This window comes from Panicum virgatum, chromosome 3N, assembly GCF_016808335.1.
Source record: "Panicum virgatum strain AP13 chromosome 3N, P.virgatum_v5, whole genome shotgun sequence".
Lineage (NCBI taxonomy): Eukaryota > Viridiplantae > Streptophyta > Magnoliopsida > Poales > Poaceae > Panicum > Panicum virgatum.
Genome location: NC_053147.1, coordinates 3,470,964 through 3,489,442, shown reverse-complemented (window position 1 = coordinate 3,489,442; position 18,479 = coordinate 3,470,964). Strand labels below are relative to the sequence as shown.

The window sequence follows — 18,479 nt, the reverse complement described above, 5'->3', positions numbered from 1 at the left end:
CTTACTAAAATGTTGTCTACTATGTCAGAAAAGAAGTAATACTAATAAGTGAAAGCTTGTGATATGGCTAGGGATTGAAGGAAAGCTTCTCTAAATTTTTAAGTTAGTACATCTCTCATCTCATAAGGCAAGATCGATAATTTTAATGCGAGATTGTTATATTTTAGAAACTTTGGGTTGTGAATGCATGCATGTTTTAAAACTGAAAGTACTAAATAACATGAAATGCAGTATTCAAAGTAAGCAATCACATGACAATGACATACATGTACATGACACAAGTTTCTGAAGACTTCCAAACATGACACGTATCCCCAACTTAAGAAAATGACGTAAGTTGATTTCTTTGCCACAAGTACGAATTTGACTAAAATCCAGGATTTGACAAACGGCGAACGCGGGATCTCTCCTTGCGGCCGTATTCTGAGAGTTTTTTTTTTGCAAGTTGAAATCGTGTAATTAATGTTATTTGCACATAATGTAATCGGTTGGCCACCAAGGAAACATAAATTCCCTTTGGAGGGTGATCACAACCAAGAAAACTAATTTGCATGACGGCAAACGGAAGCCAAGGAAACTACCGTCAGAGAAACTAATTTGCTTTGGAGATTTTGCCTTTACCCTAGTTTCCATGGCGGCCAAACTGCCAAGGAAATTATTCTTGCTAGCCACCAAGCAAATTTTGTTTCCTTAATTGGCGCTCTATTCTTTGTGGATTTTTGCTTGGCGGTAGTCTGCCAAGGATCATTTTGTTGACGGTTTTTGTATTTTTATTGGTGGTTTTTTTGCCGCCAAGACAATTCGGAATTCTAGTAGTGTAGTAGTGGATGGCATGCATGCGTATTCCATCAGCAGTTTTGTGATGTGAACTGCCCGGCCAGCCATGTACGTACATTACTCAGCTCATGCAAAACACTTTGAATGATTTGGCCGGCGAAACCAAGTGAAATGTGTTTCTGATGCAACAAGGTCTGGTCTTGAAGTAACCACCACAATGGATCTACACGGAAATTAATGAATGAGAATTTGGTCACCACAAGCAAGCAAAGACCTTGACCATTCATTAAACGATGTTGTGATAGTTGTGCCAGTTTAGTTCATTTCTCTCTCTCTCTAAATTAATTGCGTGAAATTACTTTCTAGTTTATTTTATCAAGTTTTTGGATCAACCTAATGACCAAAGTAGTTATGACGACTTGCATCCTAATTGAACCACTAGATTTGTCTAAGAATTTGCTATAAGACAATGAGAGTTGTAGTAGCCAAACTTAGCAAGCTGTAGATTTTTCAGTAAATAAATATGTGCAGGAGAAATACATCCCAAATTATGCGTCATGACAATGCTATTTTTCAGACATGTTATTACTCACTAGATTTTCATAAGTCATATGTGTATATCTTTGTACTATAACTAAAAGAGTTTTCGATATTAGAGGCGAACGACAGAAAGTGGCAGGTGCTCTGCCTATTTCATTAAGTAGAAATTAAAGCAAGTGTTAGAATAATATATCGAGGTGAACTGTAGTCAGATTTGCTAACGTTCGGTTGAGTTGGTTTCATAGTACTGTGATGCATGAGGATAGTGGTTCTTACTTGCAAGGCTAACTATCTGAAATTGCGACGTAGTAGGTCAGCCTAACAACGGAAAATTATAGTTTTCCAGGAACTTCAGCAACCGGAAAATAATGACCAGCATAGGCGAAATTAGGTGAAGAGAGAACAGGAAAACTTGGTATAATCAAGGTATGATGTGCCGATTTGACAAATGTCGTGGTCACCGGTGAACAATTTCACATTCTTGCATCGCATTGCTACGTATGCAGCGTCCATACATTATGCAGGTTCGGTGAAACGACTGCAACTTATTGAGCGTACATAGACTGACCAAAGTTTGAACATAGCGTACGCAGATTATGCACATCCTTCAGTCTGATCTTCAGATTGACTGTATATAGCAAGCTAGTCAAATGATGTTTATTTTTCTTTCCCTGGTCTCTTCAGAACAGTGAATTGTGATGCATGAGTACACACCATGCCATGAATTATAAGTGATCAAGCTAGCTAGTCAAATAACTAGTTCACCGCTGTTTCCAGCAAATTTCGGTAGCATGACTAAAAGAAGACTTGGTTCACTAGAAATTTAGCCAGTGGGAAATGATGACAAACGCGAGAACGAATTTCAATTCAGACATTTTTTTTTACTAGAATGTGCGTCAATTGACCTGGATATATATGCATGTTACGGTCCAGCTCCACAACATTTAGAAGTTAACAGGTCAGTTTCTTTACTGTGTGCTTGATCTGCATTTGATGAAGCTCTGACCTAATGAGATTGTCAGTGGATATGAATTCCTTTGCTGAAATTTTAAGATTTTTTTGCACCAATACTAAATGAGAATCGAATGTAGTATTTGAGATGCTTATGTAAAAGAAATCAAATATTTTTCCCAAAATTAAATCAAATATCTCTAAACCTAACTTAGGCAGCCACACAATTGTCATGAATTTGTATAGATCGGATCCTTGAGCAGTCGAGACAATCGACTAGTGTAAGTGTAAATGTAAATGTGCAATACCTCACATGCGGATCATACGAACTATTCATCGGGAAGGCTATGCAATAATAAAAGCCTACAATATGTTAATTCTGCAAGCAAGGCCAATCTGGTCTTCCTGTGACACCTAGCCTCACACATGTTCTACCATGCACCACAAGAGACATCTTTTTCTCCAAGCAAAACATATAAAAAAAACCATTTTTCCTAAGGAAAAAAAGGTTATTTGATCTCTGCCTCAGATCATATCTGCAAAACCAAAGTAAAGATAACAGGGTTGAACAGAAAAAACAAGGAAAAAGCAAGTGAAGAAGAGACGCTCAAACAATCTAGGCGATGCAGGAGTTTTGTCTGAACTCTGAAGTTATCCCTGTCCACTCATGTCTTGTGGTCCAAAACAGAACAGCCTATGGAGAAGGAATCACAACAACTGAACATAAGAGAAACCGCTCTAGGCGACGCCAAGAGCTTAGGCCACCAAGAACAATCACAACTGTGGGTCTGTGGCGACCAGCGAAGAATCACGGAGGTGAAGCAGTCTCAAACACCTCGCAGAGATGAGCAGCACGGGGCTGTTCTTGCCTTGCTCTGCCCTGTTCCTCTTCCTCACCAAGGCATCTCCTCTCGCCAAGGGCCGCCGGGCGGCGGCGGCGGCAAGGTGCAGCACTGGACCCGCCATGTCAGCGTGGCATGAGGAGGACGGGGAGAGGGAAGGGTTGCCAATGGTGGGGAGGAGGCGTGCATTGGTTTCTGCTGTCTGTGGAGCTTCAGTGCTCGGGTTTGCAGGCCATGGCCTAGCGGCCACGCAGGGGCTGCTGGCAGGGAGGATCCCGGGCTTGTCAGATCCTGATGAAAATGGTAAGTTCTTCAACCTCTTTTCTTCATTTGTGATTGAACTTGGTTGATTGGTTTTGGGTTTGTACGAGTAGTTCAGAATTTAGAGTTTTAGACAAAGAAATGCTCTGAAAGTGATTCTGAAGCTAGCTTCTGTAACATCTGAATGGTAGCAGCCGTACCTTAGTGTGTGATTCTTCGTCTGAAGAAACTACAACAAAAGTTCAGACAGAAATACTGTTTTTTTTAGAATAAGGAAGACAGAAATACTGTTAAATTGCTTTCATGATGCTGATTGTTCAGACAGGCTGGAGAACATACCGTAGGCCAGACGAGAAGTCCGGCGGCCATGGAGTCGGGTGGAGCCCCATCATCCCCTACAGCTTCAAAGTTCCTGATGGCTGGGACGAGGTGAGGCCGGGAGCAGCTCACAGATCTTCAGCTTCACAGGACACTGCCACTTGCTTTCTGAAACTAAACGTCTGCTGTGCCATGGCTCCGATTTAGGTCCCAGTGTCGATTGCTGATCTTGGTGGCACGGAGATCGACCTGCGTTTTGCAAACCCAAAGGAGGGCCGGTTGTTCGTCATCGTAGCCCCAGTTCGCAGGTTTGCAGGTGAGGAACGTATCCTTCTGAACACGATGCTATACTAAACTGCAAAATCTTCTCAGGATAAAAACATGGTGATCACTGGTAATTCTGTCCCACAGATGATCTTGACGATGCGACCATCGAGAAGATTGGCAACCCGGAGAAGGTGATCAGTGCCTTTGGTCCAGAAGTCATCGGAGAGAATGTGGAAGGGAAGGTCTTGTCCTCAGCGACAGCAGAACATTCAGGAAGAACTTACTACCAGTTTGAGTTGGAGCCACCCCATGTGTTCATTACAGCCACTGCTGCTGGGAACAGGCTCTACCTGTTCAGCGTAACTGCAAGCGGTAAAACCTGCGTTTTCTTAATCTCAGAAACGTATGCTATTTATTTGAACTTTTTTATCCTGAACAGCAGCTGTGATTGCAGGTCTGCAATGGAAGAGGCATTACAAGGATCTGAAACAAATAGCAGAATCATTTCGTGTCGTGTAGAGTTTCCAGGGCTTCTTTTACAGTACTGCTTTTTGTAAACACGATTAGAGGACATGAGGGATGCTATTATTTAGAGAGGATAAGTGAACATCATCTTTGATGGTCACTTAAAATTAGAAAGCTGAAGCAAGTTCAACAGTATGTTAAGCTTGCTCTTTAAAGGCTAAATGCTTGTAACAAGAAAAAATTTCAGATATTGCCTGAGGGCCATATAGACCCTTGCAAATGCATATATCACGTGTGCTGTTCGAAACTTTCATGGCTACAACCTACACATCAAATCTCTGAACAGTGGCAACGAACCCATTCATGAACAGTTGATTGATTGCAGGGGTTGGCATCCTTTAGTGACTTGCGTCATAGAGTACCCTTTTAGTCTCGAAGCGTCAGTAAAGCTCCAATGGCCAATGAGAAGCACTAGTGCACTTCCAATGCGAGTGAGCGGTGTCATTATAAAAAGCTGGAATTAAGGAAAGATGTCAGCTCATCCAGAAAGATTCTTTCAGGTGCTACAGTTTGGTTAATACACTTCAATCAGCAGTGTTGTATCTCAAAGCTAACAAACAATATATGCATACCTATACATCAGCAACACATCAGTGCTTCCCAGTCAGACAAATGCACTCAGGAAGTGGGTTTTCATAAAAAGATTCCTCAGTCCTAAGCCGTGCTCTGCCCTTGCTTCCTGGCAAGGAGCCATATCTTTTCCTAGGAGCCCCCTGTCTGCAAACAGAGAAATGCATTCTTAATACAATCTTTGAATTGCAATAAAGAAGTGCTATACCTAAGACACTCATACTATAAATAAAAAAATCACCTGTATTTATGCAAGTCAGTAACAAGTGAGGACAGCTGTGGACCTTCCATGAGGTCCCCTTTTTCCAGTAAATCAAAGAGTTCCACCAATCCTCTCCTGCAGATTAAATAGTTGAAAAAGGAACTAAGCAAGCACTTGATACATGGTGAAGAAAAGCATGCAAGTAAAATGATACAATACAACCAAAAGATCTATAACTTCATCCACATGTGCAGATATGTGCAACAAAAATAAGAAATAATTTCAATATGAGAATATCAGTGCACTTATTACATGAAAACTTGTTCTGGAAGAAAATCAGAAATCAGGGAAATACCAAGGTTCAATAAAGGAAGACAGGCTTTCAGGAAACGAAAAGTCTCATCTTTACCTATTAGGAGTGATAGTCTTGCGATGCCCCAGAAATCGACGATGGCCTTCTACAGCTTTTGCCATATTGCCAGAATGTGATGGTACAAACACATCGCTTTCAACTGAAATTATGTAATCAAGGGCTGCAACTTGAGAAGCGTGATTATTAAATTTCTCAAGCTCTTCTTTTGTTGCTAGCATCTCCTGTAAAAATGTAAGTTTAGTAGCATAGGTAGGAAGCGGCTGATCCAACCAACAAAACCGGCAAAGCGTAACTACCTTGCTAACCAAATTTGGGAAGTATGATCTCAATTTTGATATATACTTATCGCCACCATAAATTTCACCTGCTGCAAGATAGATCCATGTGGATTCAGGATAGCCCATTGCGCGCAGAAAAATGCCCACCTCATTTGGAGTCAGTGGACAGTTGCCTTCAGATCTCTGTTCAGTTGAGTTTATATCCTTCAATTTCCAGTGGCTTGTTCTCTCTCTATTGAGAAGAGAAAGAAAATTAATACAACGACTGTGTAGAAATAGAATTATATGGATGTTCTTTGGTTGTGCATACCTCATAATTGTCAACTCATTTGCTTCCAAATCACTCAGACCATAAGTGCATCCCGTAAAAGCTAGCATATCCTTTTCATATCGTAGATGAAGAGCGATAAATTTTCCACGATACCTTAGACGATCCACCAGCTTCTGTTGTGTAAGTGTTATGTTGACTCAGAACCTAATTTAAAGGCTTCCATAAATCTCCAACTGCAAATTGAAGACTGTAGATTCTGAGTTAAAGAAATGTACAGTTTATTAAGACTTGTTCATGCCTTTCCTAGGTCCTCAATTGGATCTGAAAAACGGAGTGCTTGGTAAAGACAGCGGCATCTCAATCTCTGGATATCAATTGGAAGACCGTTGTTAGCAAGTCGTGAGTCGGATTTTGGGATGTGAACTACCTGCACGAGATAGAGAGGTGAGATCATACAATAGGTTTCAGACTTCAGTATCCAGGTAAAACTAGAACTTCTGCATTAACACAGATAGTAGGTGATGCTTAGTTTGCATTAGTAAAAGAATGATGCTAAGAACCATTGTTATCAATGGGAGGAAATGAGAGATGAGGATATGAGGGAGGTTAAGGAAACCATGTGACACAGGCTTACAAGGTAAACTTGCTCCTTGGGTCAGCCCAGCTTTCTTGGAGGGAAGAAAGACAACAGGGCATCCAAATACTGCATATCCTTGCCCCTGGTGCCATGCCATGGCTACCTCAGCATTCCATCCCTCCAGATGCAAATGTTTCCAATATACACTTTCCTTTACTCTACCTCCCATCCTCCTCCCTCAAGGCCTCAATTTCCTAGACAAGCCTCCTATGGCTTCCACTATGGCAAGTCTGTTGATGAGGACACGACACCTATAGATACGCCCATGAAAGTTAAAGATAAGATGAGCTCGTTTACACATTTGCTTAGTGACTTTTGGTACAACTCACTTGGTTCCACATGTACATGTCCCTATTTGTTTGTGGTGCCTTTTGCCTTGTCCTTGTTCGTTGCTGCCTATCATACTTGTTTCCCTCTCTTTTTATCACAAATTGGTGCTAGGAACACGTATATGCCAGCAACTAGGACAAGTGTGCTTTTGGAACATTATTCAGTATTGCTATCTGTTACTGACTTGTGTGCCACATACATATATTTATTCATTTGTGTGCCTTCCAAGATCCACATATTACTTCAGATCAGTATACCCAGAGGATCTTGCAATCTTGGTACCACTTCCTCACAGGTATCACGAACCAGCCACCGGTTGTACCATCCACTGCTCGCGCTAGTAAGAACCTTGTAAGGGTTTGGTAAGACGCTTCCTTTTGTTGTGTTGAGAGGCATCACTATCCACTTTCATAGAAGTTGATAGGGATAATCCTTTGTTATCTTTTCTCCTATTGTTAACCTTTTGCAGGACAACATGAGTAATGTAGCCCAACAAGTGTTCAGTTTACAAATGGAGAAGACAAAGAAAAATGAGTGCAACAATTTATTCCAGACTTATTTTGTTGTGAGGAATCGACGTTGCCGGGTCATCATTGATCGTGATAGCAACCGTAACATTGCAAGTTTGGAGTTGGTCGAGAAGCTTGGTTTGACCACACAACCACATCCATGTCCGTACTACATCCAATCGGTAAATTCTTGTGACAATATAATGGTAGATAAAATTGCACGCATTGAATTTTTCATTGGTACTTATAAGGATAGTGCAGAATTTGATATAATACCTATACAAGCATGTCATTTATTGTTTGGTCAACCATGGAATGATATAAACAATGTATTGCATAATACGGTTGCCAATAAATGCTCTTTTAAACATAATGGTAGAAAAATTACTCTTGTAGCTATGAACGCAACTGAAATTTTAGAAGCTGATCTTGAAAGAGCAGAGAGAAGAAAGAATGAGCCTTTTAGAAAAGAATGGATTATTTCAGATGTTACACTAGCTTCCACTAAATCTGACATTTTACAAAATGAAGATATCCCTTTGTCTTTTGTTGGAACTAATACTTTGCAGCATGTATCCAAAAAAGAGGACAAGGTGACTGAGAAAGAACAGGTAAATATATCAAGTAAGAGCTCTCTTGATGTGCTGAATTGTCCCTCCAATGATGCAAATAATGCTATACTAGTACCTTCTCTTGAATTATCTTTGTCACAAGTAGAGAAGGAGCATGATAATTTTGATTTGGAGCAATGTACATGTGCTGAAAAAAAGATTATTATGCCTATTACTTGTGCACATGATGAGCTGAAATTATTGTCTTCTTTAAATACTTTGGGATATGTTGAGTTTGATACTCTATGTGCTCTTAGTAGTTTGGAAGAAAAATTTTTATGTGCTGATTTGCCATGGTTATCTAGATGTATATATCATTTTATTGGCAAATATAATTGTAAAGGAGAGTATATGGTGCATCGTGTTTACATTTGTTCAAATCTTAAATCTCCTTTTGTTGCGCAACAACATGATCAACTAGAGGGTTACAATCACAATAATCATGTCATGTCCAAATCTCCAAGTTCTATTTTAAAGCAACAGGTTAAATTTCTAAAAGAGGAGCACCATTGGCTACTACCTACAACCTGTCCTCCAATTAAGCTCAAATCGAGGACGGTTTGCTGTCAAAAAGGGGAGGATGATGAGGACACGACACCTATAGATACGCCCATGAAAGTTAAAGATAAGATGAGCTCGTTTACACATTTGCTTAGTGACTTTTGGTACAACTCATTTGGTTTCACATGTACATGTCCTTATTTGTTTGTAGGTACAAATGTGTTTCAAAGTGCAAGCTCATCAAAGTCCATTAGTCCAACATTCGGTTCGTCGGCAGCCCAATAGTGCTTCAATGGGAAGGTCGTAACACATCCATCCAATGTGTGATTGAGGTCAATGAGCACTTGATGGAAAACTTATTTGATAGGCTTTCAAATGGATCTTGTTTGAATGTGGTACATAAAAAGGTTGCAAATAGAGCTATTTATGGTACATAAAAAGGTTGCAAACCACATTCAAACAAGATCCATTTGAAAGCCTATCAAATAAGTTTTCCATCAAGTGCCCATTGACCTCAATCACACATTGGATGGATTTGTTACGGCCTTCCCATTGAAGCACTATTGGACTGCCGACGAATCGAATGTTAGACTTTGATGAGCTTGCACTTTGAAACACATTTGTACCTACAAACAAATAAGGACATGTACATGTAGAACCAAGTGAGTTGTACCAAAAGTCACTAAGCAAATGTGTAAACGAGCTCATCTTATCTTTAACTTTCATGGGCGTATCTATAGGTGTTGTGTCCTCATCATTTGTCCTCTGATGGCTCATTTCAACTTCCTGACTTACTAACAGTGCTCAAAATAATTTATCAAGTCTAACACGAAATACCATATCAAGGAAAGCTATCCATGCAATTATGTTAGTAGCATAGAAAATTGTAACAGCCACAGCCATACGAATGTATGATGCAATACTGCATACAGGCATCCATACAATGTTATCTCTCTCCCTACAAGACAATGAAAACAACACGAGCACTGTTATCGATGTTATTTGTCTCCCTATACCGTAACATTCTCAGTAGATTTCAACATATTATAATAAGCAAAAAAACTAGTGGATAATTTAATTAAACAGAAAGGTCACTATTTATTTCAAAGAAAAAGCAATGGTTTTTATGCACAACTCCTGAAGGAGTCAACTGCGAAAGTTAATTGAAGAACTACCTTCTGATTCTTCCAGAGCTCTTTCACTTCCTCATAATAACTCGCACCAGACCATGAGGTAAAGTGTTTCCTGGCTCTTGGTGTAGGAAAGGTAGGATGCGTATAATGTAGTCGATATATTGCAATGAGCCCCTTGGGCGGTATATATAGGAGTACAAGGCTTGGAGGGCAAGACACCTCTCCTAGAGATAAGGAAGGTTATCCTGGGATTACAATCAATCCTAAACTAACCATATCCGGAGTTGCCTAATATACTCTAACATCCCCCGCAGTTGTAGCGGTAGCAACATGAACGGTCAGACTGGAGAACAATGAACACGTATCCCGCCTGCAGTCGGAACGCTGGTGCGAAAGCTTTGACTGGAGACTCATGCAGATGATAACCATTTAGTGCCGTAGTAGCCGAAGTCGAGGTGGATGTGGTCGAAGCTGTGGAGGGAGGCGCGGGTCGAAGCGTCGTCGAGGTGCTCGAGTACACAAACTCAGCAGCTTCTTGCCGAAGACAGCAGCAGGACGGTGCGGCGGATGACGATGGTAGATGGCGCGGTTTGCGACTTAGGTCACGCTCAGGATAGGGGTGGCGACGGCGCAGGTTGCAGCAAGTGTCGCGCTCAGATCAGGGGTGGCGACGACATCTTCCTTCAGGAACATCGGCGGCGATGTCCGCGCGAGAACGGCTGGAGGCACGGAGGCGAATCGAGCGCCTGCTTGACAAAGACCGGCGGCGAGTGGCTCCACCGCCTGAAAAGACGACGACACCAGTAGGGTGGCTTGATCACGAACGTCGTCGCTGCAGCCTGGAAGGCGCAGCAGCAACCTCGTCCTTCGGGAGTGTCGACGATGAACGGCGACGAACGGCAGGGCGACGCAAACCCGATAACGAATCGGGAAAAACCTAAGAAATCGCAGCAGCAGGGGACCCGCGGGTACATCTCGGGTGCACGTAGCAATTGCCAGCGAATCTTTCACCTTACCTCTTCCCGTCGGTCAAAGCAGAGACAAGGTGAAAAGGGAGGAGGGCGAAAGCTCATCGGGGGCGGAGTGCACCCAAGCGGCGCTCCACTCCGGCGCGCGGACGGGCAGAGAGGAGGGCCGGTGGGGAGGGGTGGCACTCCGACGGCACGGCGGCCCGCCACAGAAGGCGGAGAGACGGCGCGGCGGAGCAGGACCAGGCGGGGCGCCGCAGCCCGACGACGACGCCAGCAGGCGGCGAGGTCGGGCCGCCACCCCTGCGGGTACAGCGGCGGCCGCAGGCGGCGCAGCTGGAGCGGCGAGGGAGGGGCGGCGTGCGGCCACCGGACGTGCCCTAGTGGCGCAGCGGCACTGCGCCCCCCGATCTCCTCCGCAGCCGCGGGTTCGCGCGCAAGGGCAGCGACACCGCGCTCTGGGCAGCGGTGGTGACGGCGCTGGAGGAGTAGATGGGGGCACATTGCTAGATGCGCTGGCAGGGACGACGAGGATGGCGGTGCTTGCGGCGGATCCTGGCGACGACCGGCGAGGTGAGTCCCTTTGCTGCTGGTTGACGACGACGGCGGCGCGGATCAGAGGGATCCGCGACGCATCCTAGGAGGGCGCAGCCCCCGGCGGAGATCGATCTCCCCGGGGGCGGCGTGACGGCAGCGGAAGCGGCGGCGGCTAGGTCAGGATCTAAAACCTAGGCGTCTGATACCATGTAGGAAAGGTAGGATGCGTATAATGTAGTCGATATATTGCAATGAGCCCCTTGGGCGGTATATATAGGAGTACAAGGCTTGGAGGGCAAGACACCTCTCCTAGAGATAAGGAAGGTTATCCCGGGATTACAATCAATCCTAAACTAACCATATCCGGAGTTGCCTAATATACTCTAACACTTGGAGCAGATTGCAAGCTTTCAGGCAAGTCACCCACAATGTGGACATCTCCTTCCAGAGCTTTAATAAAATGAGGCTGATCAAAGATGTCTTTAAATGTACTGTAGATAGCAGTGCAAGTTGTTAAACTAAAACAAAAAAAGGGCAATCAGACAGAATATCTGACAATAACCTAACACTAGCACCTGGTGTCTTGCCAGAAGGATCGCTTGTCTAACTGAGGGATAACAAGTGTTGCATTAACCAAACGAGCAACTGCAACCATATCACAGATCTGCAGAGGGAAGATTAGGCTCCAATATGTATAGGAAATCATAATTTTATGGACATTGCATACGGAAATTACGAATAACACAATAATAACTGTGTGGCAAACATAACGGCACAAATTAATCAGCAGACACGAGAAAAAAGAAATGAAGCTATTATTTGAACAAGAACAAATATATATTTGTAGATGTGAAAGCATGTTGAAATTAAGATCGACAAAGATGAGCCCAAAGCTAAATTTTGGTGCACTCTACTTACTCCAGTGTGCATTTGGTTGAGTCCTCCATTACTTCTGACAGTCATATAGCGATCTGACTTGCCTGGAACTGATAATTCAAAGGCATTGTCAGAGCCGTCAACAGAATAAGTGACAAAAACGTTATCACAATACCATGTATGCATATCTTTGCACCATTTTCGCATGAGTACTGTTCCTACATCAGATTGCATGCATATACAGAAACAAGAATAGGGTTATTTGACTGTGAAAAGAAGAACAGTTATAAGACGAGTTACAACTTGGTCATTGTTTTGTTCCTCTCAGGTTCCTAGTGCAGACAAGGTGCACTAAGAAATTAGGAAATCCTCAAATCGAACCTTCATGTTTCATTTACTAACTGTCTAACTTACAGGGGGATCTAAAAGCATTAAAACCAACAAAGAAATTATAATCATTTCAGAAAATGAGAAAAGGAAGAAATCAGGAGCATGAAGCATATACATGAAGCTGATGTCAACACAAAGAGCTGGCCTCCTCACTAAATTGTAGATTAAAATCAACTGCTGCTAAGCGATAAATCATTTCATGCCATGGACACCTAGAGCAATCCACCTTTGTAAAATGAAAAGGAAACTAATAAGAGTGAATTAATCTCTAAAAAAATAAGGCTAGTGCACAGAAAGAAACTTACCCTTATATCTAGAGGTTGGTGTAATACAAGCATTATAACCGTAGCCGTTAGACGCCCACAGGTTCTCGCTTGACCCCTGAAGATCAATTATTGCTTCAATACAATAACCGGGATTGTAAGAGTAGTGCTATCACTACACTCTGTGAATCAATCTACTAATGCCAATTTTGTTTCCCAAGGATGCAAGCATGCAAAGTAACTTTAGGTGCATAACACCCAAAAATATATAAGCTTCGATTTTTTTATTTATATATAAGCTTCAATTGGTAGTCTGCCCTTCTTAAGTTTCTCAAGCTTAACATTTCTGATATGCTTCCCCAAGATATAGCATTTTACTTTCCATTAGCAACACGATCCAGTATTGGCCTAGTCTTAGACTCAAGATGCTGATGCTGTGGATGCTCAATCTTGGTCTAACTTTGACTCCTACAACTTTTTTATACCGGTATTAATTTCAGGAACAATTTGCTCCATACAGCTCGAATCTTTTTTTTTGAAGAACACTAACAATTTAGCATGCAGTAGTATTAGTTTCAGGAAACCAGGGGAAATTTGGTCTGGAGACATGTCCACAGATCAAAATAAATGAGATTAACTCGAGTAGCAACATAAGCACAAACAAGGCAAATTCGGGCATTCAGCAACATCGCATTGCGCCCAGAACCATACGCCTAACGCACCAATTCGTGAGCTGAAACCGCAGCAAGCAAGAAGCTAGCAGAGTGATCTTTAAAAAAAAATAACGAAACTGGAGAGGTAGGGATTACGAGACGGGCCTGGCGGGGTGCGTCCGGGCTGGGCAAGTCGACCCGCGCGACCTGGCGCAGGGCGGAAAGGAGGAGGAGCACGGCGAAGGAGAAGAGCAGGCAGGCGCAGCGCGAGATCGGCGAGCGCATGAGACGCCGGTGGCGGGGGTGGAGGAGCGGCGGCGCCCCGCGGGGGTTCGCCATGGCCGCGAGCAAGCGAGACAACGCAAGATCGGATGATGGGTCCGGCCCAGTAGCGAACCATTAGTCTTTTTGTCCTTTTTCTTAATGGGCCAACGTGTTAGGCTTTCCCTGTGGGCTTATATTAGCTTTCTCTTAGGATTTAGGCCAGCGTCATGGGCTTAAGCCCGGGATGCGATTGAGAAAATGAGGAAATGGTTATTGAGTTGTCCCTGTCTCATTTTTTTGTGAGATTTGGTCCTACTCCTTACACTGCAAAATACACTTCAGCGAATGAAGTATTACAGATTCAAATAGGAGTGAATTATTTTAATATTATCACTATGACAGGGTTGAGAAATGCTGCTACGATCATTGCTGCACGCTCCATAACTATCCTATATGCAGTGGAAAAATAAGGAGCTCAAGTTTACTACAAGGAAGTGATTAGGTGATAGGTGACGAATAGAGAATGTCCTTGAATTCGAATTTCAATTTTCCAGTTGACGTTGCTCATGCAGCCTAGTAGTAGCAGCTACTCTCTCTGTTCTGAAATATAAGACATTCTAACATTTTTGGATAATAAAAAATTTTCAAGTCTGATAAAATTTTTAGAGAAAATCATAAAAATTTATGGCACAAAACAGATATATTATAAAAATATATTTAATGAAAAATATAATGGTACATATTCGATATCATAATATATTATTATTTTATTATATAAATTTAATCAAACTTGAAAAACTTTGACTCTTCAAAATGTTAGAATGTCTTATATTTCAAGACAGAGGGAGTAGGTTGCTAGTATGGAGGTTGGAAGCATGTATACGTAGGTTGGTAGCATGTATACGTACTGGTATTGAAAGGCTCCGTGGCTATAGATTATAGTATATAGGTCAGTGGGAACGCCGGCTCGATTAGCATAATCCATCCGTCACTAATCAACCTCGATCGTCACCTTCGCTACGCAATCTGAACTGCAGCTTCCTGCGACGTGCATGACCTCCTCTCCTCAAGTGAGAGTCAGAGCATCAGGTACGTGCTGCTACTACTCTCCTCAGTCCTCACCCAACACATGGATCACGCGCGCGCTGAGGTCATCCCCTGCACCATGGGCCCACGTTGGCCATGGCCCGTGGCTGACGCTTGCTGATGTCATGTGCCGGCCAGCCGCCGTTTTTTTTTACTGAATTCAACGCCCTCGTAAATAAAAGAACGGCATGGTGGGAGTTAATTGTTCGGACCAATTTTTGTTGAAACTATGTTTGAATTTGTTTGTAAGTTCAGAAATGAGAATAGACCATCATTTGGGACTAAGATTACGGAGAGTTACCCAAAAAATGAGGTGTACTCGATTTTGGGCATGTTTGGATCCTAGAGATTATTTCTAGTCTATTTTTTTAGCTCAAAATAGCCTAAAATTTCTAAACATGAGGGCTAGTTTTTGTCTGTTTGCAAATGGCCTACCGCAAAAATATATCCCACGGTGATTATTTGAGCTATTTCAGGTGAAGCCCAACGTAGCAAGAGAGGTAATAGGACTCCAATGCAATGATTGGAAAAATGTGCTTTAAGCTAAATAGTTTTTGGATCCAAACATGTCAAGGATTATTTTATTGGAGGGCTATTTGCTTGATCTAATTAGCTCTAGCCCAAATAGCTTTAGTTTTGAATCCAAAGACGGCCTTTATCATTTTTTTATAGAAGAGAAGAACCCACGTTTTAGAAACTGCCCGGAAACGACCTGCAAAGGTCTAGTAGCCATAGCCGCATGACCAAGGAGGGAGCTAGGATACAATATATGTTTGGGCCGACAAAGACCAGGCATATATATAGGCAGCTAGCAGGTACCATCGCTACTGGAAAAAAAAGTATAGCGGTTAGTATGGGTCTTAGGTACCGGTTTTTGAACCGGTACCCGGTAATCGTACCAATAGTCACCGGGTAAAAGAATCGGTGCCTAAGGCTGTACCAATAGTCACCGGGTAAAAGAACTGGTGCCTAAGGCTATATTTTTGGCAAAAATGGTTGGTCGGGATTCGAACTCAAGATTTCTTGCCTCGCGTGTGCCTTTCTGACCATCTTGTCTACACATCACATCTGACAGAAAGATAGATATTTTCTTTTTGATGTAACCCATGGACGAGCCTAAGCCATCACATTTGACAGAAAGATAGATATTTTCTTTTTGATGTAACCCATGGACGAGCCTAAGACCAACCGGTAACTAAGGCTCTTAAGGCACCGGTTCGTAACACCAACCAGTACCTAAGCCTCATCCATATGCACTGGTTGGTGGTACCACCCGGTACTAATGTAAAAGTTACCACCCGGTACCTATGGAGAGTCTTAGGTACCGGTATGAAGATGAATCGGTACCTATGCTAGTATAGGTACCGGTTCATTTTTATACTGGTACTTTTGGGTGGACCTTTGGCGTGTTTTCTAGTAGTGCATTTTGATGCTCAATATTATTTTTTGCTCTACACAAATATGGTAGTATACATACATAGGAAAAAAAATCTATATCACCCCCTTACCTATGTGGGGTGGACTACATAACCCCCAACCTATAAAACAGTCTATATCAGCCCCTGATTTTTCCAAAACCGGTCAAATTATCCCCCTAAAGCAGTTTCAAAAAATCATAGTAAATCACAGAAAAATCATAAAATGAAAAATCTAATTGTGTTGGACTCCAAATGAGTGGATCTACACAGTGAACATATAATATGATATGCTTTAGTACATTTTTTACAGCTATGAAGAAAACATAGATCTAAAGCTACAGAAAAAAACTAAAACATATCATATTATATGTTCACTATGTAGATCTACTCATTTGGAGTCTAACACGATTGGATTTTCCATTTTATGATTTTTTTGTGATTTACTATAATTTTTCAAAACTGTTTTAATGGGTAATTTGACCGATTTTGGAAAGTTCAGGGGGTGATATAGACTGTTTCATAGGTTGGGGGGTTATGTAGTCCATCCCCCCATAGGTGAGGGGTGATATAGACTTTTTCCTACATACATACAAATAGCTGAAACCTTTATGTGCTGAGAAAATACTACTACACAGGTTTCGCTTTCGCCGCACCATTCAGTTCTACTATGGAATGTTGTACCACCATTATGCAATTCCGATTCCGTCGGTTTCAAGGATTTCAGAGCAAAGAAAATAGGAATAATTCCCCCCACAAACCTGCTTTTCGGAACAATTCTCATGGAATATCCTTTTGCTGTTTTTTGGCCGCATACATAAGCCAGAAAGTGAAGGTTATGAAAAGGTTGTCAAAAGGCATTTGTCATGTAAAATAATCAACCTTGTACTTTTTGTTGTTGGTTCAACTTTCACCAATCTAACAAGTCCCTATGTATAGTTCATCACCGCTCGTATAGTTGGCGTACTTTTTTTAGGAAAAAAATTAAAAACATCGCAACAAACCCTAGCAGCCAGGAAATACTTGGACTACAAAGCGGGGCCTCGCTTTTTTTTTCACGGCCACAATGAATTCCCCCATGATTGTGGTCGGGTTCACGGCAGCACATACAACTAGATGCCATCCGATCCCATCATGTGGGGCGGCGCCGTACTGGAATTTAGTTTAAGACAAGCTGTGGTCACATTGTTGGTCCCGGCAGCAACTTGTCCAAGATTTGCAAGATTATATATATAATAATAAATAATAACCGGTCTTAATCAAATGTCATTTCTATGTTGAGATACGTATCTTTTATCTATTGAGATTTGCAATAGAGGACGGTCCAGAAAGCAATAATAATAGGCTAGTATGCATTATTGATGAGAGAAATTAACATAACCTTTTTTAAAAAAAACATAAAACATGATATGGTATTGTTGTCACAGTATGTTATCCAAAAATTCAATGAAAAAATGCACCCCTCGTACAAGAATTAAGCGTGGATGGGATGAATATGAGCCGTCCATGCATCTTCCTGGATCCCGGCCGTCCATTTGTTCATACTTTCCACCAACCCACCACTCCGGCTACGAAGCTTGTGTCACGGAAAGGACGTATCTTTGACAAAGAAAGTCGATCTGCTTTGGTTTTGAACGAAGATTTCCCCTGCCAGGATGATATGTTACTAGTAGGTGCTAAGGAAGGAGTAAAAATGTTGATGAGATGATGGGGATACGGAAGCATGCAGATGAAACCAAAACTATGTTTTGCTGACGCATCGAGCAGCTGACCAAGAGCTAGCGATGACTACCTGTGTACTACTGTGCCGAGCACGAGCTGAGGCAGCGCAGACGCCGTCCCGAGTCACGCCCATGCCGATCGATCGTCGCTACCTGTGCTGTGAGGCTGTGCAGTGCAGGCCACTTGTGCCAGATACTGGCCATGCATGCAACGGTGGGCGCTCGTTCCAAGCGCCGCCGCCCCTTCGCCATGGGACACTGTGTTTGCCGATGAGTTGAGGGTCGCCGGAAGGGAGGAAGAAGTGGTGACAAGGCCCATTACAATTTAGAATGCAACGAGGAAATTGACCAGCGGCGCTGCAACGCCTCCGGTTAGCAGCAGCAGCACCGAGTTGAGTATGCACGGCCTC

The 18,479-nt window shown here is 42.5% G+C and overlaps 2 protein-coding genes across 9 annotated transcripts; one reads left to right on the top strand and one right to left on the bottom strand.

Moving 5' to 3' along the window:
• Positions 1-2,977: 2,977 nt before the first annotated feature.
• On the top strand, positions 2,978-4,707 carry LOC120666611 (psbP domain-containing protein 4, chloroplastic-like). 2 transcript variants are annotated; one of them, XM_039946492.1, is made up of 5 exons: positions 2,979-3,413; positions 3,697-3,800; positions 3,897-4,005; positions 4,101-4,328; positions 4,411-4,707. In XM_039946492.1, the coding sequence occupies exons 1-5, from the start codon at positions 3,113-3,115 to the stop codon at positions 4,473-4,475; spliced, it is 807 nt and encodes a 268-aa protein (XP_039802426.1). In that variant the 5' UTR covers positions 2,979-3,112; the 3' UTR covers positions 4,476-4,707. The 2 variants fall into 2 exon arrangements, with proteins under 2 accessions (XP_039802425.1, XP_039802426.1); XM_039946491.1 differs by having other exon boundaries at positions 2,978-3,413; positions 4,101-4,707.
• On the bottom strand, positions 4,505-13,963 carry LOC120666609 (O-fucosyltransferase 38-like). 7 transcript variants are annotated; one of them, XM_039946483.1, is made up of 13 exons: positions 13,749-13,963; positions 12,973-13,048; positions 12,320-12,387; positions 11,977-12,065; positions 11,792-11,892; positions 9,939-10,015; positions 6,474-6,602; positions 6,215-6,348; positions 5,923-6,136; positions 5,663-5,847; positions 5,293-5,388; positions 5,054-5,198; positions 4,505-4,935 (listed from the first exon to the last, which is right to left on the bottom strand). In XM_039946483.1, the coding sequence occupies exons 1-12, from the start codon at positions 13,920-13,922 to the stop codon at positions 5,072-5,074; spliced, it is 1,470 nt and encodes a 489-aa protein (XP_039802417.1). In that variant the 5' UTR covers positions 13,923-13,963; the 3' UTR covers positions 4,505-4,935; positions 5,054-5,071. The 7 variants fall into 7 exon arrangements, with proteins under 7 accessions (XP_039802417.1, XP_039802418.1, XP_039802424.1 ...); XM_039946484.1 differs by having other exon boundaries at positions 5,054-5,194; XM_039946490.1 differs by lacking the exon at positions 13,749-13,963 and adding an exon at positions 12,783-12,893 and having other exon boundaries at positions 12,973-13,051.
• Between the last annotated feature and the right edge of the window lie 4,516 nt (positions 13,964-18,479).